General features: G+C 39.1%; 1 protein-coding gene across 3 annotated transcripts in view; it reads right to left on the bottom strand.

Moving 5' to 3' along the window:
- Positions 1-18,355, bottom strand: part of lpin1a (lipin 1a) — a 45,306-nt gene extending 26,951 nt beyond the window's left edge. For all 3 annotated transcript variants that reach the window (XM_088334778.1, XM_088334780.1, XM_088334779.1), the window contains exons 1-5: positions 18,206-18,355; positions 3,536-3,730; positions 3,332-3,427; positions 575-671; positions 290-482 (exon numbers count right to left, since the gene is read on the bottom strand). In XM_088334778.1, coding sequence (XP_088190904.1) covers positions 290-482; positions 575-671; positions 3,332-3,427; positions 3,536-3,727 — 578 coding nt within the window. In that variant the 5' untranslated portion in view covers positions 3,728-3,730; positions 18,206-18,355. The remainder of the gene's footprint in view (positions 1-289; positions 483-574; positions 672-3,331; positions 3,428-3,535; positions 3,731-18,205) is intronic.
- Positions 18,356-26,850: the final 8,495 nt, after the last annotated feature.

Genomic DNA, 26,850 nt, shown 5'->3' with positions numbered 1-26,850 from the left:
TCCCCATCCACTTTATCTAGCTCATCCGACGGGATCGCGGGGCGTTACCAGGCCAGCCTGGAGATGTGGTATTTCCAACGTGTCCTGGGTCGTGCTGCCGGTGGGACAGAGCCGTTTTTCACACAACGGATCCGTACAGGGTCTGCATAAGGGCAGACCCTGCACCGATCCGTCTGTTGATTTCTGATTAATTTTTCATATCAGGAACATTCATTCAATACATGAGAAAATTGAGCTTCGAGTACGATCCTGGAACAAATTAAGCTCACCACTGTACACAAGCACATACCTTCCAACTTCTTCCCTCTCATCATCAGAGCTCAAGTCAATGGTGAAGATGTTATCTTCTGAAAACTCTTCCTCGCTTTCATCTCGCCTCCCTCCTGCATCGGGCCTTGCCTTCCTTCTCCTCTTCCTCCTCTTTTTGTCGACCTGCTGAGACCCCGTGTTCTGGACTGAAAGTGAGCTGCTCTTAATGCTGTCTGTTTGGACAAGGAACATAGCAGATAACAGAACAATTTAAAAACCCATACGTTCTAATCTAGTGTGCAGAAGAGCTTGTTTAGTAGTTTACCATGGTGACATGTGCTGCTCCAGCTCAACTGGGATTCCATAAGCTCTTCACCTGTCGATATGATGGGTGACGTCGCCAGATAAGAGGGAACCTTCTCCTGTTAGGCATAAGGAGGGACTCATTAAAGTTACATGAACATTTAAAAGAGCAAGTCAATTTTTTACGGACGATCGTTCGCAAGTTTAATTTGTTCATAAGTTGCTTCAGTGCTATATTTTTCTGTATGGAATGTATGTTTAGGCTTTATATACGTACGTTTAAGGCTTTTATGAGTAACCGGTATTGATTTAAAATTGAAAAATAAACGTTTAATAAAATAACATGCTCTATTACGTTACAGAGGAGGCTGAATGATAAAGCATAGTACTAAAAAACAAAGCTACACATTAGGCGTTGACATTCTGCGCTCTGTGAAGCCGTTTGAGACTCCTTGTGATTAAGGGCTATACGAAAGAACATGACATGACTTGACTAGAAACTTAAGTTTAACTTACTTTTGGAAGAGTTAAGGCAACTTCCTCCTCCGTGGTAAAAAGTGGACGAAAAAAATGTGATCCAACCATTTTCTCAACAGCATCAAGTTTTCTTATTCGACTTTCATTTCAAAAGAAACGTCTCGGCTCTTCTTTACACTTTACACCAACCATATTGAATGGATTCACAAGATATTGAACAATAAAAATGTCAAAGTTCTTAGCGTGTTAGAGATACAGTGCACGAATTAGGAAGTAGAAGCCGGATTTCTTCTTCGAAGTGGATCCTGGATGACCTCTCACAGCGCTACTACAGCACTGTCCTTTACCCGGATAAAAGTGCTCACAATACAAAGTCCTGGGTGGCAGTGGCTCAGGAGGTAGAGCGCTCGTCTTGGGATCAAGAGATCGCAGTTCGAATCCCGGCTCCTCCGTGTTACATGTCGAAGAGTCCTTGGGTAAGGCACTGAACCCCTAATGCCCCCAATAAGCAAGTTAGCGCCTTACGGCCGCTATTGGGGTGTTTGACGCACACTGTAAAGCGCTTTGGGAAGTCTTGACTTGGAAAGCGCTATATAAATGCAAATCATTCATTTCATTTCATAATCCACAGCAATGTCCGGATATTTTTCGACATCCTGAAAAAAATATTCGTAAGTACCGTTGTTCGTAAGTAGGGGAGCGTCTTTAATGACTAATCATATATATTGTCGTGGAATTTTACTTGCCCAAACTTAGAATTCAACAGATTAATAGTTGAAACATCTATGACAGGGGTTGGCTAACCTCATCCTGGAGAGCCGCACGTCCTATATGTTATGGAGGTTTCTCTGCTCCAACACAGGTGACGCCAATTTTCAGCTTGCTAGCAGGCTTTGTGAGAGCTTTATAACGATACAGGTGATTGAAATCACCTGTATTAAAGCAGATAAACCTCCAAAACATGCAGGACATGCGGGTCTCCTGGGCCAGGTTAACCAGCCCTGATCTATGATGTCATATTATGTCAACCGCAAGTGACACAAGGACATTATTATTTGGAATGTCATGTTTCCCTTCAGCTAACTGATTGGCTAGCTAGTAGCTACTGTTAAATCTATCGTTCTTTTTAGCTAGCTGGCTATTTTTCAATTTAGCTAGATTGCTGCCAACATTCAAATGTTGCCAGTCAGTAGGCTATATTTCAATGTAGCTAACTATCTGGAATCATTTCAATTTGGCTAGCTAAATGGTAAAATTTCCATTTAATAGCTTTCTAGTTATATTTATATTTCGGCAATCTTCTGTTTCCCCTTGACTCTGGTGAGGATATCAAGCTCGTAAAATGAATGAATACATGAATAATCTTCTATTTAGCTAGCTAGCTTATATCCTATTAAAATAGCTAGATATTCTTCTATTTACTGTAGCTACCTACCGATCCACGTTTTTTTTCCGTGTCGGTCTGTCTGTCTCCCTGCCTGTCTGCCTGCCATTCTGTGTTTTATCCATTCATAGATTTTTCATGCTATTTTTTGATCCATATTTCTATCGAGCTAACTACTTATCAAAACGTTTTACTGAGTATGTAGTCATGTTGTTTAAGTTTTCCAACTATATTAATTTTGTTACTTAATCATGGTAAACGGTCGGCATTCATATAGGGCTTAACAATGTGCTTCACACTTACCTGTTCTCGCGCACCCACACTGATAGACAGAGGCAGCATGCAAGGCATCACATATTTATTTTGATAATCACGCTTATTTATTTCTAACAAATGCACAATATGCTTATCAATATATTTGAATGAGGTATTTACTTTTTGTATTCATTTGTTCTTCCAATGTATCCATTCGTTAAGTGGATACATTTTTTTTAACATTGTTTCTCATTGGTGTTGTGATTGTTTTGATGAGTCTTTCAACACGTGCAAAATCCAGACTTTAAAAAGGTCTGTTGTGAAGGTTGGACTTCCTGCTAGATCCCCCTTTCACTTATATTTCATCCTTGTCATACAACCCCTCTTTCCTATTAAATCATGGTTAGTCATTTTGTCGATGCTTGTTTGGGGTGGACTTTGTCAGCCCAGACAAGCCCAGAATATTCTGTTTATTTCTCTTTTTCTTTTATTGTGATAAAAATTCCTAACAGAACTGCTCTCTTCAACTCAGCAGGACACGAAATGTCTTCTGCATTACACTAGCTATATTTCAATCTATCTTTTTAGCTACCAGGTTTTATTCTAATTAAGCTCGTTCTTCAATCTTATATTTATCCGAGCTATCCATCCATCCACACTCACCAGTGTGTTCTCAGCTTCTTTAACAAAGAACGCTTCTCCATTTTCTCCCAGCTTCATCTGTAAAGACACGGGTTCCCCGTTGATCTCAATATCCACCTGCACAGAAAAAATTCTTGTCATTCCAATTTGTACTCTGACCCTTAGTTTTAAGTCGATTTTCACTTGCGTAATATTAAATGTTCAGCAATGCTAATGGGATCTCACCACTTTCTCCCGAGAGCGCAGAACGCCCATCTTGCCGAAGCGTACGTGGAAGGGCGAGCATTGCAGGGAGCCGTTGGGCTGGCGCACCACAATCACGTCGATGCAGCCGGACAACGTAGCCGGGTTCAGACCTCTGTACAGCTCCTTGACCTGTACAAAAACCTGGCCCGCCAGCTGACCCACATAGTTCATGGTCTAGAAGTGGAACGGGAAAAGAGAGTCATCACAGTACAGGGATGTCAAAACTTTTCAGAAATCTGTCCAGACTTGGTAACCTGAAAATGTATGTGAGGCTGACTATTTAGCCTGGCTTTCTTTGAAAAGTCTTTGAATTCACCCTCCGTGCAATGTTTGCAGTGTTTGGCGGTCAGAGTCGTGATCTCGAAGCTCCCTCTGTAGCATTTTCATTTGAAGGGCAATGTCTGTGAAAAAGCGCTGCTGTAGCTTTTTGAATTCACATGTTTTGTCTGGCAGATTCTTCAAATCATATTCCTTGAAAACAGCCACAGTCTCTTGTAAAATTAGGCAGACACCGTTGTTTTGGATTTTGGTCAAAAAAAGATTCCACTTTCCACTTGTGGCAGAACTCACAGTCAACTTTCCTTTTTTTATCTTCAGTCCTCATATTGGAAATGGGTAGCTAAGATTCTCACAGAAAGCTAAGGGCAAGGTGGTCAAAGGGCTACTGTCATCTTCTGGTGAAATGGTGATTTTTTTTTTGTACAAATTTATTTTATACTGGGGTCAACATTACTGGCGGGCCACAAATTAATTTTATGACAGATCCCGCGGGCCAATAAAAAATACCATGGGCCATAACTGGCCCCTTGGCCAGACTTTGGATACGACTGTCACAAAATGTTGAGTGTAAATACAAAAAAAAGAAGCTTTTCACCATTTGATTTGATAAGATAGTTTTATCTTTGGTGGAGTTTATATTCTTATAAATCTGAACTGTGAATTATTTCCCAGAACACCAACGTATTAATGACATCACACAGCAATTGTATTACGCTATCATCATGTGGAGGGCATTTTTGCATCGGGTATGGGTTGCCATTAAATCCTGTTCCAAGTTTTTAGAAAAACACAGACAAATCATATATCTTTGCATTAATAAACATGGCTTCTTTCTTTGACAATTTTGCCCCCTAAGGAAAGCTGAGGTGCCGTGAACCTGTCCTGAAAATAGCTCATCAGTGCTGGGTCATTGTAAATATTATTTTAGTGGTTGACTGATTCTATTAAACCCTACTTCCAATAATCAACCTAGTAATAACATAGTAACAACATGAACTGTTATTTTAGAAATACATATATACCTGGGTGCCATTTGTGTAATTGGTAACAGAAAAATTCTGTCTCCTTCAAAAAAAACCCTGGTGACAGGTAATCAACTTTGGTACATTGTTTCCCTTTCTTCTTTCTCTCTCCCTCCCCCTCTACCCCAGCTGGGCTCCACAGGAACCTACGCAACTGTGTCCGCCCACAATCAAAACTTTTAATTACAATATTACCTAGATAGATAGATAGATAGATAGATACTTTATTCATCCCCGAAGGGAAATTCACATTTCCAGCAGCATCCCTGAGCTGAGAACAATCGAAAATAACACGGGAGCTGCTGGAGTGGCTGCCATTCGTGACGGCGCCGGAAGAAAGGATTCAATTTGAATCATGTACAAACAAACAAACAATTGAATCATGTACAAACAAACAAACAAAAAAAATATTTATGTTACCTGTTTGCAATCTTAAAAGAAAATGTTGAAATGATGTCAGAACATGTGCATTGAATTATATGCTTTAATTTAACAGTGTTAAGAGATTGAATTGCATTGTATTTTCGCAAATGTGTAAGGTTGGTCTGATCTTATCTCCCGTTGGTGAAAACAAAGGACATTGGGCGGTTGACTTGGCAACTCCCAAGAAAGTGTAAGCGCGACCGCTCCACACCTCGTAAACTTCTTTCTGATTCAGCCAGAGAGCGACCAAGTCCTGAATAAACAAGCGGCCAAACAAGGTCTTACCCAACCAGTGAGCAAGCAAGTTCCGATCCAACAAATGAGCAACAGAGTTCTGATCCAGTCAGCAGCCAAGCAAGTCGGATTCAAGGGTCTAACCAGCACACCGAACATTAAGCATAGGGACGCTTACCTATGCTGGTAGAAAGCGCCCTAGGAGATAAAGAAAGGACGCGCCAGCAGCCAACTGCAGCTTCAACTCACTGCATCCAGTGATTCTGGTCCTGACCGGGCCTCCAGACTTGAGGATTCCGTACTACAGACTCCCGCCCAGACCCTCTGAACTGGCCTCGACAATCACCACATCAAAGCACTGAAACCAGAGTTCATCGCAATGGTTCCAGGTATCTATTGGTGCGATAAAAAGGAAATTAGATCAAATTGGAATAACGCCCAGTTGCCTAAAGTTCTATCAAGTATTAAAATGAGGCCAACTATGTTCTTTTCCCATCTTAATTGTGCCAGCCAGGATCCCAACCAATCTGTCTTTCTGTTTTTTTCTTATCCTTTTTTTTTGTTTTGTGTTTCTTCTATAGATGATTAGTAAAGAAAATGCTTGATTAAAATATGCAGAACTTTCAAAAATATTAAAAAATAATTCACTTTAAATTGTTGTGTAATCAAGCTTTGGATTAACTAAAAAGTTTCTTATTCATTTTCCCAATAAAGTTATCTAAAAATAATATGTGATGCTCCTAAAAGACGATTTAACTTGCCTCTTACATTTGATGTGTCAATCGATTATCTATTCAAATAATGTATTGCTGAACTAAATGTGCTACATTAGTAACAAAATTGTGTGGCTTACATTAGATAAACATAACGCAAGGTTTCATCCATCCATTATCTGCACCGCTTTTCCTCAGTAGGGTTGCGGGGGTGCTGGAGCCCATCTCAGCTGTCTCCGGGCAGTGGACAGGGGACACCCTGAACTGGTTGCCAGCTCATTCACACCTAGGGACAATTTGGACAGGCCAATTAACCTGACATGCATGTTTTTTGGAATGTGGGAGGAAACCGAAGTGCCCGGTGGAAACCCACGCAAGCACGGGGAGAACATGCAAACTCCACACAGGAGGTTTGATCTCATGACCTCAGAACTGTGCCGCACACGCGCTAACCACTGCTCTGCCCTGCTGCCCCCAAGGTTTCAATTATAAGCCATCTGTACATTTGGAGAAGCGGATTTAACTTATATTTATGTTTTTTTATCAACATAATTGATTTATTTACTTATTTTTTTGATTATTTATACATCTATTACATTGTTGGTCCTCCATACATCATACATTCTCAGAGATGTATAATCATGAGTTTATTTTATGTTACCTATTTCTTTTGTAACGGGGGAGCAAAACGAGTGAAATCTCCTGTTTTTCCTCACTACAGTACAGAAAATTCAAAGCAATGATTGTAAGATTCACAGAGCTTTAAAGTCTTGTGTGAGGGTTGAATAAACAAGCAAACAAACACGAGGAAAAGAGTGGGAGGAGTGAAACGCAGAATGAATGCTAAATAAAAAGGGATTGTGCTTTAATTAAGGTTTTAGGGTGTATAAAGGAGAGAGAAAAATAAAGGGCAATTAATACACACATACGCCCAATTGTTATACTTTTAGGGAACCTCACAACAAACAAATAATAACTGAGGACTGTGGATTAAAAAAAGACCAACAAGAATTCCTTTCGTAATATGAAGGCTTTCTTCTAAATAAAAAAGGAATAAAATATAAAATTCACTTTTCCGGGAAAGTTATGCCTCAAGACATTGTGAGTGACTGCCCATTGAAGCAAAAAAACATTTGTGACACGTCACCCAGGATGAACCTAAAATAGCGCCTGTCCAACATTTTCTTCTGACAAGGTGACTCCATCAAGTTGTTTCCACAACACACTAAGCCTTACTCTACATCAGGGGTGTCCAATCTTTTCAGAAAGTGGGTCAGATTTGTTAAGCTGAAAATGTATGTGGCCCGACTATACACCCTGTCGTTCTTTGAACAGTCTTTAATAAAGTTTAAAATTCTTGGCTATCAGCGTCGCAACCTCGTAGCTCGGCTTTTTAGCATTTCATTTGACTGGTTTGTGAAGAAGCGCTGCTGCGACGTTAAAACAGCTTCCAGTTGGTTAACTTTCTCACAGCATTCGTTTACAGTTGAATTTTTGTAGTCAGCATCTTTCGTCTGCCAGTGTCTCTTAATAATATATTCTTCAAAAACAGCCACATTCCCTTGGCAAATTACGCTGACATTGTTGTTTTGTATTTGGTTAAAAAGACTCCAATTTTCATTTATCTTGGAAGTGGCTGCACACACAGTCAACTTTCCTTTATTTAAATTTACAGTCCCCATGTCGAAAATGGGTTTGGCTAAAATTCTCACAAAAAGCCAAGTCAAGGTGGCCAAAGGACTACTGTCATCATCTGGTAAAAGTTTTTTTTTTACTTTGTACAATTTTGATTCTATACTGGGGTCAACATTGCTGGCAGGCCACATATGATCAACTTTATGATAGAGGCCGCAGGCCAGTAAAAAAATTAGCACAAGCCGTAACTGGCACCCAGGTCGGACTTTAGCATGCTCTAACATGCTCTATATTCAAAGAAATTAAAGCGGAAGTCATCCTTAAGGATTTACTAACAATATCAACGTGTATAAACCAAAAGTCTCAACCAAGAGATGGTCCCCAACTTCTTTGAAGCAGAAACGTACTTTTTGCAGGGTTTGTACACCTTTTTCATGGCCAAATTCAAGCTTATAAAAGACTTCCAAAGCCAGTTTTCCAATTTTTCAGTATTATTTAAGGAAGAAATCATGAATCAGGTATGGCATGTCAAAAAAGTGAGTACACCCTGGCAGAGATTTCATTATATTGTTTAAAAGGACATCACTGAAGAAAAAACGCTTTGACACAATAAAAAAGGTCTGTTCACAAACGCCATGGCTTACTGGAAAGATATCCTCTAGTCCAGGGGTCAGCAACCTTTTTGGTTTGGAGTGCGCCTCACAAATTTCCATGTAGATCAGTGTGCCACACCTAGATTAATGACTCGCACAACTTTTTTTCAATAACTAACAGAGCTGTAATTTTACACCAGTCAAAATATACAACAAATAAATTGAGGAAAGCACGGTGGCGCAGTGGTTAGCGCATCCGCGGCACAGTTCTGAGGTCATGAGATCGAACCTTCCTGTGTGGAGTTTGCATGTTCTCCCCGGGCTCTCCGATTTCCTCCCATATTCTAAAAACATGCATGTCAGGTTAGTTGGCCGGTCCAACTTGTCCCTCGGTGTGAATGAGCGAGTAAGTTGTCTGTCCCTCTGTGTCCTGCAACGGGCTGGCAACCGGTTCAGGGTGTACCCTGCCCACTGCCGGAAGGTAGCTGGGATGAGCTCCAGCACCCCCAGGACCCTACTGTGGGTAAGCGGTGCAGATAATCGATGGATGGATGAATATACATTGAAATCGTATAACTGACCAATTTATCTTCTACTATTCTTGTTCATCAGTAAACTAAAAAAACGAATGTGAGCAACATGTGGAAAGGCCTGCAGACATCCATGACTTCTACTTTTTACCACAAGAATCAACCAGAATCAACCATTCTTCATCAACAATGAATTACAATAAAAAATAAAGTGATATGGACAGCTACCATACCATTCATCAATGATATCTTATTGCAGAACATATCAAAACTTGAAATCACAGCAGCAAGGCAGAAGACTACTTGAGTCAGCATTTAGGGCAAATCACTCTACTGAGACAGCCCTGGCTAAAGTAACCAATGATCTCCTTTTAGCAATAGATTCCGGTGCCTCATCAATGTTACTGCTGCTGGATCTTAGCGCTGCTTTTGATACTGTCGACCACAACATATTACTGGTTCGTCTGGAATGCATTGGTATCTCAGGAACTGTACTCTTGTTGTTTAGGTCCTACCTGTCAGACAGGATGCAATGTGTTAACCATGGCAATCTGACCTCTAAACAATCCCCAATGTCCCCTGTGGTGTTCCTCAAGGCTCTGTACTTGGCCCCCTTCTTTTTAGTATTTATATGATCCTGCTTGGTGACATTAGCCGCAAGTATAATACTAGTTTCAATTGCTATGCAGATGACACTCAACTGTATGTGCCACTGGAAACAACTGGACATTTAAGTTGTAGAAATCTGGAGGCTTGCCTTACTGAGATTCAAAGATGGATGTCACATAATTTTTTACGCCTTAACCCAGAAAAAACTGAAATGTTGATTATTGGTCCAGCTCACTGTCGTCAGTTGTTTTCAAACACTACCCTGAACCTAGATAAATGTAATATCACCCATAGTGACTCGGTCAAAAATCTAGGTGTTATATTCGATCCTAATCTGTCGTGTCAGTCACACGTGAAAAATATTACTAGAATAGCTTTCTACCACCTCCGTAATATTGCGAAGATTCGTTCGATGCTGTCCCAATCAGATGCAGAGGTTTTAATTCATGCGTTTATTACTTCTCGGCTTGATTACTGTAATGTATTGCTTTCTGGTCTCCCGATGTCTAGCATTAAAAGTTTGCAGCTGGTTCAGAATGCGGCAGCTAGACTTTTGACGAAGACCAAAAAGTTTGAGCATATTACTCCTGTATTGGCCAACTTGCACTGGCTCCCAGTCCACTTAAAATGTGACTTTAAGGTTCTCTTATTAACATATAAATGTTTGTATGGGCTTGCACCCTCTTATCTCTCTGATTTGATTTCCCCCTATGTTCCTGCACGGAGTCTGCGCTCGGAAAATGCCGGTCTACTTGTGACTCAGAGAGCCAAGAAGTCTGCAGGCTCAAGAGCGTTCTCCATCCGGGCCCAGGTGTTATGGAATGCCCTGCCTCCGGAGATAAGATCTGCAACCTAAACGGAAGTTTTTAAATCGAGGCTTAAGACACAATACTATTCCAAAGCTTATGATTGATGCCCACCTCATATTCTGTATTGTCCTGTCTTTTTCCGATTGCCTGCCTGGTGGTGATACGAAGCAGAAGGATGATTTGAGATGAGTCAGCGGACCAGCGTCTGACCTGAAGCATGTCAACCCCTCCATTTACCAACAGGCAGAGATGGGAAGCTGCGACTTTCTGGACTAGTTTACAGGCTGGGGGCGTCGTTGCTGTCATGCACTTTCCGGACATTTTCAACATCTTACCTAGTGTTTACTATTCTGTGTACAGTAATGCTAATTGTGATTCACCCTGGTCAATCCTGGAAGGGGGATTACCACATGTGAGGTCCTTTCTCAAGGTTTCTCTTTTTTCCTCATGCTGAGGTTTTTGAGTTGTTCCTTGCCCGCATGCTGGTTTAAGATCAGGCAATTGTGTAATTGTAATCCTGTGCAGTCCTTTGAGACATTTTTGTGATTAAGGGCTATATAAATAAATGTAAATTGATTTGAAAATGTGTGCAACAGAAATAACCACTGAACAGCAGCACCCACGCACGCACGCACACACGTGCGCTTCTTTAATATATTCGCCATCTGTAAATCGGTTTCTGTGCTTTGCAATGCAGTGAGCAATTTGATAACTTGTTTTTTTAGCATTGAAAAAGGGTTTCAGGGTCCGTGTTTGTTTGCCGTCCCTGGACACTGTGTGTTTTAATGTCTCTGCCTTGTCAGACTCATGCTTGAATTCATGTTCATATTTCGTCTCGCAATGACCTTTAGCACTTGGCGTGCGAGGTACAACGCTCTCGAGGCATAATGCACAAATACGGTCATTTTTTTGCAAAAAGCCCCAGTCATCCATCCACGCTGGGTGGAAAGGACGATTTTTGTTCGCTGGAGGAGCTGTCATAATTCATTTATTTATCGCACGCCGGTGTTTCTGTTGCTGGGTTAAAACACGGATTTCTCTTCTCCTCGGCGCCGCACAGACACACGAAGCACTTGCGCGCCGTGTTGTTTAGGGGCAACAGTAAAACCCCTGAACAACACGGCGCGCAACTGAACATGTCTAAAATCTAGGTAAAAATTTGCATTTTTAAAAAATAATAATTATTATTTTGCCGTGCGCTCGCGTGCCACTGGTTAACCCCTAGCGTGCCTCTGCTGGCACGCGTGTCATAGGTTGCAGACCCCTGATCTAGTCTGATGAGACAAAGATTAATCTATTTTGGCTCAGATAGTGTGAAGAATGTGTGGCGGCAACCAGATGATGAGTACAAAAATGTTTGTGTCGTGCCTGAAGTCAAGCACGGTGTTGGGAATGTCATGGTTTGTGGCTGCATGAGTGCAACTGGAATTGGGAAGTTGCATTTCATTAAGGGAAACATGAACTCAAGCATGTACTATGAAATACTGGAGCAGAGAACAATCCCCTTCTTCCAGAAACTGTGTCGCGGGGCAGTGTTCCAGCATGACAATGACCCAAAACAAACCTCTACGATGACCACGGCTTTTAAAAAGGGGCTAAGGATAAAGGGGATGGACTAGGTAAGCATGTCTCGAGATCTAAATCCAATAAAACATCTTTGGGGCATCCTCAAGCGAAATGTGGAGAAGCACACAATCTTAAATATCCCCCAGCTCAGTCATATTCTCATTTTTTGTGAGGCTCTGGTGAAATCCATGGCCAGGGGGATTAAAGAGGTTCTTCAAAATCATAGTGGCCACACAAAATATTCAACTCCAGGAACTTTTACTTTAGGGTGTAAACACTTTTGTGACCGGGGGTTTAGCTACTAGTGGCTAAATTTTGAGTTTTTTGAGGGGCATATTTTTTTACATTGGTATGTAAGATTTACAGAGACTACCTTTCATTTAATCAAAGCGATGTTTCTTCAGTGTTGTTCAATTCATTATTATGATGAAATCTCTGCAGAAATGTGTACTCACTTTTACATAATGTATTTTGCAGATCCACAAATGTATCTGGTTTACAAATGGAGTTTTTAATCTTGCGTGTTCATTTATCAAGACATAAGTTAGATTTCAGTAAATCGCGAAAATATCTGTTTTTGAGACAAATCGTTCCCCATATAGGTGTTGAGTAAAAATGACAGTAAAATGTAAGTTACATTTTAAGTTGCAGGAAGTTTTTCCTATTACAATTTACCACTGGGAAACAATCTCTTATTTTTTTCCCTTAAAATCCAAGCATTTTCTAGGATTTCAAGCACAAACCCTGTTTTTGTTACTGATAGGCGCGAAAGGCGGGCAGCACGGCGGAGCAGTGGTTAGCGCGTGAGTGGCACAGTTCTCAAGTCATGAGATTGAACCTCCTGTGTGGAGTTTGCATGTTCTACCCGTGCTTGCGTGGGTTTCCTACGGGCACTCCGGTTTCTTCCCACATTCCAAAAACATGCATGTCAGGTTAATTAGTCAGTCCAAATTGTCCCAAGGTATGAATGAGCGAGCAAATTGTCTGTCCCTGTGTGCCCTGTGACTGGATGGCAACCAGTTCAGGGGGGGGCCTGCCCACTGCCCGAGGATGGCTGGGATGGGCTCGAGCACCCCCGCGGCCCTCATGAGGATAAGCGGTGCAGATAATGGATGGATGGATGAATAGGCGTGAAAGGCAACCATTTTGATAAAATAATTCTAAAATAACAACCTGTGTTATTACCATGTTTCTATTAAGTTATTACCAGGTTGAAACAATTAAAAGTTAAATCAACCATTAGTCGGTTAGAAATAGAATTCACTCAAAAATTCGAATGACCCATCACTGGTGATATACTTTTACAACCTGTCCATGGATATGGATATTGGACACTATGTTTGAGAGCAAAACAGGTGGATTTTGTTTTTACTTTTTTTCCAATGTTACTATTATAACTTTCATCAAAATAATCTGCTTGAAATTATTGGGACTCATAAAATAATTTACAGGTCACCCCTTGGGTTGATTTTCTTTAACCCCTTACCGGGCCGTCGGAACGTTGATAAAGAAAGTCGTGTCAGTACGATGTCACCAGTCACTGAAAATAGTCATGCTACATATTATTGCAAAGCATATAGTCTTATGATTCAAGATATGCTGACCAGTTCAAAATGTACTCATCACATAAACATCACGATCTGTTTGAAACAGGATACCCGAAAACCAAAAGGCCAGCTTAGCTCATTTATAATGTCTCCTGGGATTCAGCTCATGAAACGATTCCCTGTAAATAAGGTGTGTTACATTCAAGAAAGTCCAGTGAATCCAACTGTGTAAAATATTTACTCGTTGCTGTTATGGACTTTTTGGACTATCTTACAGGCTTGAGGCGTCGTTGCTGGGGTCACCACTTGAGAGGCCCCTTCTCAAGGTTTCTTATTTTCCCCATCCTGATGTTTTTAATTTTTCCTTGCCAGCATCTTGGTTTAATATCAGGGAATGTAACCTGTGCAGTCCTTTTAGACATCTTGTGATTAAGGGCTATACAAATAAACGTGACTTGACTTGTGACTCCAAAACACACAATAATGCTGACAGATAGAAAAAAATCCGCCAAAAAGCATTCCTGCATTGTTTGCCGATTTTCGTCATCATCCGTCTGTTTGGTTCCATAACTTACCTTTAAAAATAAAAACTCGTGAGATGACTTCCACTACAGCCAATAACCTCTGACATTTGGATTGACATTACTCTTGACAAATTGCAAACTTTTCTTCAAGGTCCTTCCTTAAACTTTAGAGTATTACCTTTCAAAACAAATTAAAACCAGAACAGCATTCATTTACTTTTGGTACGTCTGTATTGGGATTTTAAGCAAACGGTAAGGGGTTTTAAGAGTACAAAGTGTTAGTCATCCAATAGATACGTTCTTAAAGTGACAAGTACGTATTATTTACGCTGTATTGTGTTGTGCAACTGAAAATGAGTGCTAAAAAGCTCGAGGAGGAATACAAACTATGGAGAGTCAAAGCGACAAAACCACGCTTTTTCTTTTAATTTTTTTGGGCAGCCTTTCGCCAGGTTTTTGTTTTTGGTGGTTTCCTGTAACAGTGGGATGACGGACAATTTTGTCAGTTCCCTCTAGGTGAGGCTCAAGTTATGTGAAATACAAATTTCTTGACCTACGAGTATTTAAAAAAAAATGCAGGTTTTTATTTCTATTTACAGTATATTGTGTTTATTTGATGTATTTTGGAATATTGTTAAAATCAATTGTTTTTTTTTTTTTAATGTAGTTTGTTGTACTATATAATACAAACGGTCCCTTTGAAGGTTGTGAAGGTATCGGACACAGTAAACAAATGTGTTTTATCGTTGACATTTATAGCTACCAAAGTTAGTGAACAAACTACCCGAAAACGAAATCATTTTTATCCATAACATTACATTTAACCTTCTATTAAGGTTTTTTTTTATTATTATACATAGGAATTATAGCAGAAGTGATTCATTGTACCATGACAATAGCTAAACAATTACCAGAATACAGGGGTCTCCAACCTTTTTAAGTGGAGACCTACTTTTTGTCAGCCCAATAGGCACCCATATGGACTAGTAAAATAACAACTCATCAAGCTATAACTTTGTTTTTAGTATGTTATTACCAGGTTAATTATGGGTAGTCAGGTTATATAGACTCAGTCAACCACTAAAAAATCATTTTACTATAATGTCACAATGACCCAGCACTGTTGAGCTATTTTCAGAACAGGTACTCGGGCACCTAAACTGTCCTTAGGGGGCATCCGGGTGCCCGTGGGAACCACTTTAGAGACCCCTGCCACAATATCTAAATCTCCAGACACATGGGATTTTTTTATACTTATCATTAGGGTTAGTGGTTATACTTGTTAGATGTTCTGAACTTGCACTACATGTTAATAGAGTGTCAATTTTGACTAATTTAATTATGTAAACTGGAACATTACAATCAAATGGATGAATCATTGCAGATCTACACTACCCCAACTTATAACTACAAATTGTATAATTGGATATTTATCAGAATGTCACATATGTATTTCATTTCATTTCATATGTCCCCATTTTCTTCATAATGCAGGGCGGTGACAGGGAGAGCAGACCGCCTTGTTTACAGCCATTCACAGTTGGTCTCGGGACACAGAGTTCCTGATGTCATTGGCAACAACGACCATGTGCAGTCAAACAGGGGTGGGCAGATCGATCCAAATATCGATATTATTGATACTAAGAAAGTACTTGGATCTGATGATGATAATATTCTGGGATTTATAGTTAGCTCATCCACCAATTTCCGCAAGGTGCAGCTTCTCATTGTGGATAGTGCAGCACTTCTCTCTCTCCCCCAGCGCACTCGGCCACTCTCTAAGTTCATGCCTGATGTGTCACTGACAGACAGACTTTTAGCACCTGTCTCTACCTGACCCGCTGCTGCATCCTGCCTGCCGCGCAGAAGATATGGTTAGATCTATTGACTAGGGCTGCAACAACGAATCAATAAAACAGATTAACATCGATTATTAAAAGTGTTGGCAACTAATTACCTCATTGATTCATTGTGTTGCATGATTTACAAGCCCACAAGCACGTTAAATCAATGCGAATGAGTAAAATTTATCTTATTGATAAGTTATAAGGTCCTCTGGAGGGAACCTTGAGACTTTTTATAAAAGTACAGCCTGGCTCCCTGGATGAAACAGATTGAACTGGTTTCTATGGTTACTAGTAGGAGGAGAAGCCTCCTGTTCTGACTCAGATACAGGATCTTTATCATTTTGTCACTGTTGTTTTTCAGTGTAATTCTGGTGAAATTGTGATTATTTTTTTGGGTAAAAATTCATTTTATACTGTTGTCAATATTAGTTGTAGGCCACACATTATTAACCTTATGACAAAGGCCGCGGGCCAGTAAAAAATTGATTATGGGCTGCAACTGGTCCCAGGGCTGGACTTTGGACATGGCTGCTTTACATTTGTGGAAATGAAAGCGGAGGTCAACCCAAAGGATTTCCCAACAATGTTAACTTGTATGAAACAAATAGTCTCAACCTGGGTTCACCAACCTTTTTAAAGCAGGGGATATTTTTTGCATAGTCAGTACACCTTTTTCATGGCCAAATTCAAGCACTTTTGAAGGCTTTTCAAAGCCAGTTTTCCATTACCATTGAAAGAAGAAGTCCAGTGTGAACCATGTATTTTGCAAAGCCACAAATATATCTGGGATTTACATATGCAGTTTTTAATCTTGCGTGAACATTTATCTAGACATATGATTTTTACACCTCAGCAAATTGCAAATATATTTATTTAAGACAAATCTTTGCCATATAGGTGTTTGCTAAAAATGACGGTAAAGGTAGGTTACATTTTCAGTTATGGGAAGTTCTTCCTATTACAACTTACCACTAGGAAACACTTTCTTAACTCATTTTTTTCCATTCAAGCACTTTTCAATCCTTGAATACACAACATAAGAATTCTAGTATTTCAAGCACCCGTACGGACCCTTTTTTTGTTAGTGATTGGCAACCATTTTGATATACATTAAATAGAGATAGATAGATAGATACTTTATTTATCCCCGTAGGGAAATTCACACATTACATTACTAAAAAACAACGTATATTATTATTACTATTTTACTATTACCAGGTTGTAAAAATTAGGTTAAATCAACCATTTAACATCATGTCAGTTAAAAAATAAAATGTACTAGAAAATAGCAAGCTTGCCTCTTCTTTTTTCCTGCTTTTTATTCTTTTTCTTATTTTTTCTGCTTCTTTTTCTCTTTTTACTTTTAATCCAAGCACCCCCCCCATCTTTTTACTTTCTTTACTCCTTGTTCTTATTATTTTTTTCCCTTTTATATTTATTTAATTTTTGTTTGTTTTCAGACTGCCCTCACCACTCCACCCAGTTTTCTTTGGGGAGGCAGTGTGTATCAATGGTTGGGCACAGGCAACCCCTGTCCGCCCCTGGTAACGCCCTTGCATTAGACTGTTAACGAGATAGCACCAAGTGACTTGAATGTGCAACTCTGACCGATCACATAGTTTCATTTAATCCCAAACTTTCAGTCGATCCCCTGGATACGTTTTAACCTTACAAGGTTTTCTCTTAACTATGTGAATTTTTGGGGACCTCCTTGCGACATAAACAGAATTTATCGGTATCAGATCAGTATCGATGGACCTTCTATTTACTTGAATCAATTCAGTACTAAAATTCCAAGTAAACCTACCAATAGTCTGTAACGCACTCATGGACGCGCAATCCCAGGAAACCTCTCCTTAACAGCCAATCATAGCCCGTTTAGATTGCGTAATCCACAATCACGGGACAACTAGCGGAGTCATCTTCGGCGCACGTTGTTTATTAACCTTATTTATAGAAAAGCCTTCATTCGAGTTTCAGCACGTGCATCCGAATTCCCTGTTCATTTCCTACAACATCTAGGAATAGCTGTATTGGTATTTAAATCAACTCCACGAGAATAATAGAAATGTAAATGCACTGACTGAAAATAACGATTGGACAACCTGTATGTAAATAACGATCCAATGATAGACAGTCGACTTGTGTAAGCGGAGGTGTATTGTGGTCCCACATGGGCGAGGCTCTGCACCTTGTATCGATGCAAAACATTCATTGCGGGTTATGCAGTTTAAAAGGTGCAAAACAAGCCATGCCCACCCACCGTATTCAATCACACACTTGTTTCATAAATACATTTCGCTACATGTATTTCTTACTTTTGCTGTGGCTTCTGGGTAGCACCCGTCCTAATTTCAGACGTTTCAATGTGCTACCTGGATGTCTTCGGGTCAAACATGGTTGCAAAGATCCCCTATTTTACATGTTTTTTTCTCTCAGTCCAAAGCTGCTTCGTTATTTATACTGCAGTGAAACTATTCCTCCCACTGCCGCTGCACCGTAAATAAAGTGTACTCTGATTGGCTGCAGTTGGCTGACGTGAGCGGAAGTTTTTATTTCCATACACATTAAAAACACATTTTCCTATATTTATAGTAACACATACAATGCATTGTTTTAAATGTGACTATACTTTCTGATCATTGTTATAAATTGGTATATTTAATATTTATTTTCTCACATTAAAACACATTCTCTACATGGACCTGACTGACCGCGTGCTGCGTGAATGCCATCAATCTTCTTATCCCTGGAGTTTCTTTGTATGGCAAAAGCATATTTCACTTCCCGTTTCCATCCACTATTACTATTACTCCCTCACTGGACAAAATGTTTAAGGACACAAATAAACCATAATAGAAAAGACATTTGGGTAACATGCAGTCATTGATCAACATTGCTGCACAACCCATTGTGTCAACTTCGACTAAATCAAACTATACACACAAGCTGTCACTCTATACTTGATCAGTCAAAAGTCGTTCTTGGATCATTTACGCCATTTTGATGTGTAATGTAGGAAGAAAACACTTTAAAAATGATTCTAAACTGTTTATAATCCCTGATCAAATGTCAGTATTATTTATTCCAATACTAAATTTGCATACCTGTCACCTTCAGCCAATTGCTCCCCGATTTAATTATTGCAATCCCCCTTATTAGGCAATTATAAACCGTACAAACACAACACAGCACCTATTTACTCACAGCAAGACAGACTATAAAGACTACTGAGACAATATGAGCAATCTACGTTGATGTTGTTGTCTGCTACTAGATACCAAGACGATCTAGATTAGGGACCAAATAGGCAAGACGAGAACGGTCTAACAAAAAAAAGCTTCTTAAATTGTCTTGTACAAAATTTGTTATCAGGTACACAATTTGAAATTATTAAAAAAAATAATCATAAAATCCATATAAATGCGACCGTATAAGTTAACAGGTATGAGTTTGTTGAACAATGAATACTGGTCAAATGTTTTTGTACACACTTCACAAAGGTTTGCATTTGCCACCCATATCTGAGAGTCAAATTCTTCTATGTGTTTCAGAGATTTATTTGTTTATCCTGACCATTTAGAGAGCTATGATGCACTTCACATACCCATTTGATGTGTTAATTAACACACAAGCATGTTTCCTGTGCCTTTATTTAGTCTGTTAGAAATATGTTCCACTAATGCATGGGTATGTGTGTGCACATGTGGGACAGGATATCCGATGAAGAAACCAGAAATCACCGCAGATACATAAGAGTGGGCTGAGGGTCACTACCGGTCAAATAACACGAGAATAAAAAATACAAATAATTTCCACTTTTTTTTTCGGAGCGTTTGTGGCAGGGCTGTTGTCCCACCTGGGTATCAGGGGGTATATTAAATGCACAGGGGGACACATCTCTTATTATCGCCGCAATTTCTTTTGCACAACACTGTTTCCATTGCGTTTTTCAGGGATGTGTTTCACGATTTATCTTTTGTTTTAAATATATAGATGTTTCTTGTATTTTGCAGTTTATTTGCTGTCGCATTAAGAAGCAAATGTTTTTAATAGAAATTTTGTTTGGTCATGCAGGGATTCCAATTTAAAGTTGGTTAAATGAGTTAAACGTTCACTGCAGAATTAAAAAGTAAATGTTATTTTAATTAAGTAGAATAATAGAATTAAAAAAATATTAATCTATTAAGTGCAACATATTACATTATTAGTAGTAAGATACTGAATAAAGGGACCTGAAAACCTGTATTTTTTCTGCTTTTTTGATTCTTTACTCATTATATTTTCTTCTTCTTTTGTTTCCTTTTTTCCGAGCTTTTGAATTATTTCTTTCTTTCTTTTTTTTTCACTTTTTCCTCTTTTTATTAATTTTTTCTGCTTGCTTTTTCTTCTTCATTTTTCTCTTATTCCTTTTTTCCTTTCACTTCTATTATTCTGTTTCCTTTTCCCTAGTTGTTTACTTCTTTCTTTTTGCTTTATTATTTTTCTTCTTTATTGTTTTCTTTATTCATTTCTTATTCTTCTTTGTTTGCTTTTTTTCAGACTGCTCTAACTCTATGTCCAGTTTTATTTGGGTTGGCAGAGAGTTCCTGTGAGTGCCCCCATCTGGTAATGCCTCTGGTGTTGATGAGAATAAACAAGGTTGGAACAAGCCGTTTTCTGTACTTACAACTCTGCAATCCGATCACTACCTTTGATTATGTAATAAGCCTTGGACTTGACTATTTAACACTTTTAACGTTTTTTCCCAATCTTATTTATCTGAGCTTTTAACTATTCACCATCGTGGTAGAGTTTTGAGGTCCAAAGACCAACTTGTGCTGGAAGTGCCCAAGTCAAAATATAAATGCTGGGGTGACCGAGCCTTTTCTGTTACTGCCCCCAGACTTTGGAATCAGCTCCCAGTAGAGTGACGTCTTATTTCTGACCTGGGCCTCTTTAAATCCAGGCTAAAAACATAATTTTTCAGGATGGCTTTTAATACAAGGACATTTATTTAATATTGTTGTATTTATTGTTTTATTTATTCTTATTTTTTGTTTGTTTTTTACTTATTGCTTCTCTGTTATTACTGTAAAGCACTTTGGTACACTAAAAGGATTGTTCTAAAGGGCTGTATAAATAAAGTAGATTTACATGACATGCATGTTTTTGGACTGTGGGAGGAAACCCACACAGGCACAGGGAGAACATGCAAACTCCACAAGGGAAGGCTGCCTGTGGGGCTGCATGCTAACCACCCAATCGCCGTGCCACCCGGGAACTATTATACCAATGTTATTTTTTTATGAGAAATCATAGGTCGGGAAATTTGTATTTCTTTTACATAGTGGAATACCTACCTAATGTCACTGCCATGTTTGTTTGTCATCTTTCTGCTACGCTGTGCTTTGTGGCACTGGTTTTTGTCTGCATTAGTCAACAGTGCCATTTAGTGGTCAACTATTACACACTGGGGCTTTAAATAAAAGGGGACACTGAATGGCATTTGACCACAAGATGTCCCTGTATTGTGTAGTGCAACTGGAAATGAGTGCTACAAAGCACAAAGAAGATTACAAACTACAGAGACCCAAAGTGACAAAATGCACCATTTGTTTTCATTTTTTTATCAGGCCTCCCATGAGGCTTTTTTTGGGGGGCACCCTTAGCAGCACAAAAGCGGACAATTATGTCCGCTCCCTCTAACTGAATCTCATTTATGTCAAATAAATACATATTGTTTGAACTTTAAACATTATAGATGCATGTTTATGTGATAGTTCATATATTTGTCTTATTATTCCAATCAATATTGTTTTTTAATGCCCTTTTACCACTACGAGGTGGTAAATAATACGCATTGTCCCTCTAAAATTCACAATTGAAATTAAGTTGAAAACAGTTCTGTGTTGCTAGGCAGACCTCACATCAGGGGTCAAGTACTTTTTGACCCAAAGAGCCATAAAAGCAAAAGTATTTTAATTTTTTTTAGATAGCCACACCATATATTTAAAGACAAAAATCAACAAATCCGCAAAATGCGCTCTACATTTAATTTTCGAGCCATAATAACGACTGTTGGGAATAACACCGGCGTTTTTTGTTTCTTTAGGAACGGGGCAATCGAACATAGTAATTTTTTCCTCCGAATGACGGTTAAAAGCAGTGAATTACTTTGCCTTGTAGAAATCAGCATAGAAAAGCAGGGCATCCTTGGTCAGCCTTTTAGCATATTTATTCACCAACAACACATGAATGTGAACACAGCTTTTATTCAACCTAACATGTCAGCCATCTACAATTGCACAAAACAATGCTTGCGTTATGACGTCACACAATGGAGAAGGTCCTACCGTAATATTACGAGTAAGAGGGCATTTAGTGTAGGATTTTATTTCTCAGTGGTTCCTGCGTATTTAAACACTAATTGTTTCAAAACTGCTGGAAAGAAGATCAAAGTTCAGATCAGATTAAATCAAAGATGGCTGTTCGGCTGCGGCTACATCGGCTCGCTACAGTTTTTTACACTTCGGTCATAAAATCCAGTCTTCGACTCAGTTTTGACGGCGCACAAAGTCAACTCAAACTGCAGATTAATATATGATCGCAGTTTTTTTGCTGGATATGCGATCATCCAGAAATCAAGCGCTCGGTGCAACGACCACTCGGGAGTGTTTATTTAGCCACGGACTGCTACGTCAACAAGACCCAGCGGCCTACAAAGCAGCGAAGCAGAGTGGCAAGAGAGCGGTGTGACCGGAGGAGGAAGCGATGTTGTCGGGCCGGGCTTACCACTGGGCTGAAGGCTAAACCTTTCAAAACGCCTCTCTCATCCATTTTCCTCTCCAACGTTCGCTCTCTGGACAATAAACTGGACCATTTACAACTGGAACTAACATCGAACCGCGAGATGACGAACTGCTGCGCTAAAATTCTGACGAAGACATGGTTAAACTTATCTATCCCGGCTGACGCTCAAGGAAACTGTGCGGGTCAGATGTATCGACATTTCGTTCTGTATACACGTGTACACGAATGACAATAAAGTATATCTGAATCGGAAGAAGGATAAAGAGAGGGAGAAAGGGGAGGTAGTGAGAGAGGTAGAGCTTGGAAATGTATAGTCACTTTATACTGTTTTACTGTCTATCTATCTATCTATCTATCTATCTATCTATCTATCTATCTATCTATCTATCTATCTATCTATCTATCTATCTACCTACCTACCTACCTACCTACCTACCTACCTACCTACCTACCTACCTATCTATCTATCTATCTATCTATCTATCTATCTATCTATCTATCTATCTATCTATCTATCTATCTATCTATCTATCTATCTATCTATCTATCTATCTATCTATCTATCTATCTATCTATCTATCTCTCTCTCTATCTATCTATCTATCTATCTATCTATCTATCTATCTATCTATCTATCTATCTATCTATCTATCTATCTATCTATCTATCTATCTATCTATCTATCTATCTATCTATCTATCCATTCATCCATCCATCTGTTTTTTGCACCGCTTATCCGCAGGGTCACAGGGCTGCTGGAACCCATCTCAGCCACCTTCGGGCAGTGGGCAGGGGACACCTTAAACTGATTGCCAGACAGTCACAGGGTACACAGGGACAGATAACTCACTCACTCATTTACACCAAGGGACAATTTGGACCAGTCAATTAACCTGGCACACGAACCATAGCTTGCCAACCCCCTGCCTCGCAGGGTATAAATTACAACTGCAACTACGGCTATTGTTTATAAAAAAGAGCGCTCGCCAGGATGCAAGATAGCAACTTTTTTGTAAAACATTTGTTTAGCAATTCTATCACTGCTTTTGTGTTGGATTTAAAAAAAAAAGTGTCAACACAACGGCTTGCGTCAGCATGTGTGTTCAAGTGCAGGATCGTTTGGCGTTATCAGTCCATATCTTTAACCGTGCAGCCGTTGGAACAAATGACCGTTTTGATTTGCTTACAAACGTATGCATACACACACAAACGCACATTATCGGATGCATGTTGGAGGAGAACAAGGCAACACGAGCTTTTCCAAGAAACAAATGTTCCACTAAGCAGCTGCCAGCAGAGAGTTCAGAGGGAGGAGACAAGAGAACAAACTTCTTTGGAGGGAAAAAGTCTGTGTGTTTGTGGGAACACTGTTAATTGCCCAACTGTGGTGAATGAGTTGCATTCAAATGTTGCATTCACAAAAATGATGTTCTGTCTATTTCACAAGTCATTCCCTCTGCGTGACGTTAAAAACACATTGGATGGCGGCTATTTTTGTATAGGGGCAAAATTAATGTAAAAAAAAATATTTATAGAGTTACGGCATGTAGTTTAATTGTTTATCACGTTGTAATATTGAAATGTGTCACTCACTGCATATTTACAGGGTGTTCCATTACTCATGGACACATTTGAAATCCCCAAATTTGCCTAACTATGAATGATGGTAAGAGCAAAGTTGTTCCATTTTAAAGCTATTTACATTAACACTTTTTTGACAGTATCATACAGGCCGCTTGGATTTGTCCGTAAAAAAGAGTCAGAAATCATGTTATGAGTGATTACTTTTGGTCCGTTTGTTAGATTATGATGTAGATCACTGAGAATGTTGTCAATATTTGTCACTAGTTTTCTTTCTATGTTTTTGATAATCACGTTATTCATTTTACTTGTTGTAAATACACCACATATTTATCCACATATTTTAGTAAAGTATTTACCTGCTGATTAGTGTAGATTCAAGCAATGGCCTTATCACATAACTTTGAAGACAATGTGCAGTACATATCTTGTAAAGGGAGTTCCTGTTTTTTGCTTTGTAATTTGAGGTCTGATTTCTGAGTGTCAGAAATGCTGGCATGTACAACTTTTTCCCTATAAGACAGGAGCCAAATTATTCTTGCATGCCTTTAGTGGGAGAACGCCTCTCAATCAATTGGTCCGTAGTGCACTCTGATTATATCTTTATTTTGGAACTTTGTAATAAATGTTCTCAACTGCATTGCTTCTTTCCAGCTCTATTTTTTCAAAGTCCGAACACTCAGTCTATACCGTAAAATAACGTGGCGAGACACCGGAATGTCCTTCGCCTTAATTTTTTTTTTTTTTCAGAACAACCCCAAACTTTGATATCTGGAATTATCTACCATAAATATGTGTTAAGACAATGTAATAACAATATGAAATGAAAAAAAAAACAAGAAACAGACTAAGATTTTTCAGGATTATATAGTGGTAACTCTACTTACTAATTTAATTTGTTCAGGGAGTAGCTTCGTAACCTGAAAATCTTTTAAGTAGAGACACATTTTAAATGTAAATGCGTTAATCTGTTTCAAGCCCCGCAAAAGTACAGTGCTACAAAAAGCACTGCACACATTTCACGGAGTGTGAATTCAATAAAGACTGTTCAAAGAATGCCACACATTTTAAATTTACCAAATCTGGACCGCTTTCTAAAAACTATGGACACTGCTGCCCTACAAACTATAGTTACACCAAGTGGTGAAGGACAATCATAAACCGGCTTGTCGTGACTTTTGAATTGGAATGCAAAAGAAGATGGATGACGAATTTGAAGACCGACTTGTTTTTAGCAATGAGGCCACTTTCCACGTGAATGGGAAAGTTAACAAGCATAAGACTCACATATCGAGCACTGAGAACCCACCTGAGCTTCTTGAGCATCAGCGAGATTTCCCAAAGGTGACCGTGTTTTGTGCTGTCAAAGAAAGTTGTCTACGGACCATTCTCCTTTAACAGTCAATGGTGAGACGTACCTCAACATGCTGGAAAACTCGTTAATGGGTACATTGAGGGAGAAAGAGTGGTGACTTAATTTTCCAACAGATGGGGTGCCACCACATAGGAGCCTCGGGGTTAGACAGTTTCTGAACACAACACTGCCAGAAAAATGGACAGTCTGGGCAGAATGATTAGAATCTCATGTCCTGGCCACCCAGATACTACACTATGCGATTTTTTTGGGGTGATTTGTGAAACGTTTGGTCTATGTACCCCTTATTCCAAGAGGATAGGATGAGCTGAAGGCACCAATAACAAGCTGTCGCAACCATTGGCAATGCAATGCTGGGACACGTTTGGCAATAATTTGACAATGGGCTTGACGTGTGTCGTGTGACAAATGGTGCTTGGATTAAACAGCTTTGAACATTCCATGGAAAAACTAAGTTTACAAGCTTTCTGAATTTTCCAGACTTGTGTTTATATCCTTACTAGTTTCCAAGATATTCAAAATAAAAATATTCTCCAGACTTTATGAACACCCTGTATAAATAAAGTCATGACTGGATGATTTCTTTCTTGGCTACCTTTCTCCTTTCATTCATTTATAATTAATTCATTTATCATTTATTCAGTAGTAATTAATTAACTTCTTCATTTATTCATTTGGTTTAGCCATGATTATTTGACTTCTTGATCTATCAATGTATTCAGACATTATTATTCATCTCCTCCACAATTTTAGTTGTGTTTAATTTTTTAGCCACTAAATGTCGGTGTATTGTGTCGTGAAACTGAAAACAAGTGCTAAAAAGCACAATGAAGAATACAAACAACAGGGACTCAAAGTGACCAAACCGCACGATTTTTCCTCTCATCTTTCTGCCCAATTTTTCAGGTACCTGTAGCAGCAAGATGGCCGGCAAATATTTCAGCTCCCTCTAGCTAAGCCTCATGTTGTGTAAAATAAATGCAAATTCCTCAACTTATTTTAAAACAGACTAGTTCATATAATTTTTAATGGACTCTTGCTTATTATTCAAATCAATATTGTTTTTTTTTAAATGAATCTTATCTTTCTTTCTTTCTTTTATCACTAGGCAACGCCTAATATTATTTACTGTCTCTTTAAACAATAACAGTACTTCTTAAAACCAGTTTAAATAAAGAGCTGCTGTGCACCGGAAGTTTTCACTTCCACTATACT

The sequence above is a fragment of the Urocampus carinirostris genome, chromosome 4 (genome assembly GCF_059441175.1).
Source record: "Urocampus carinirostris isolate Australia breed hairy pipefish chromosome 4, RoL_Ucar_1.0, whole genome shotgun sequence".
In the NCBI taxonomy this organism is placed as follows: domain Eukaryota; kingdom Metazoa; phylum Chordata; class Actinopteri; order Syngnathiformes; family Syngnathidae; genus Urocampus; species Urocampus carinirostris.
The sequence above is the reverse complement of the archived record's forward strand: the minus strand, read 5'-3'. Positions and strand labels throughout refer to the sequence as shown.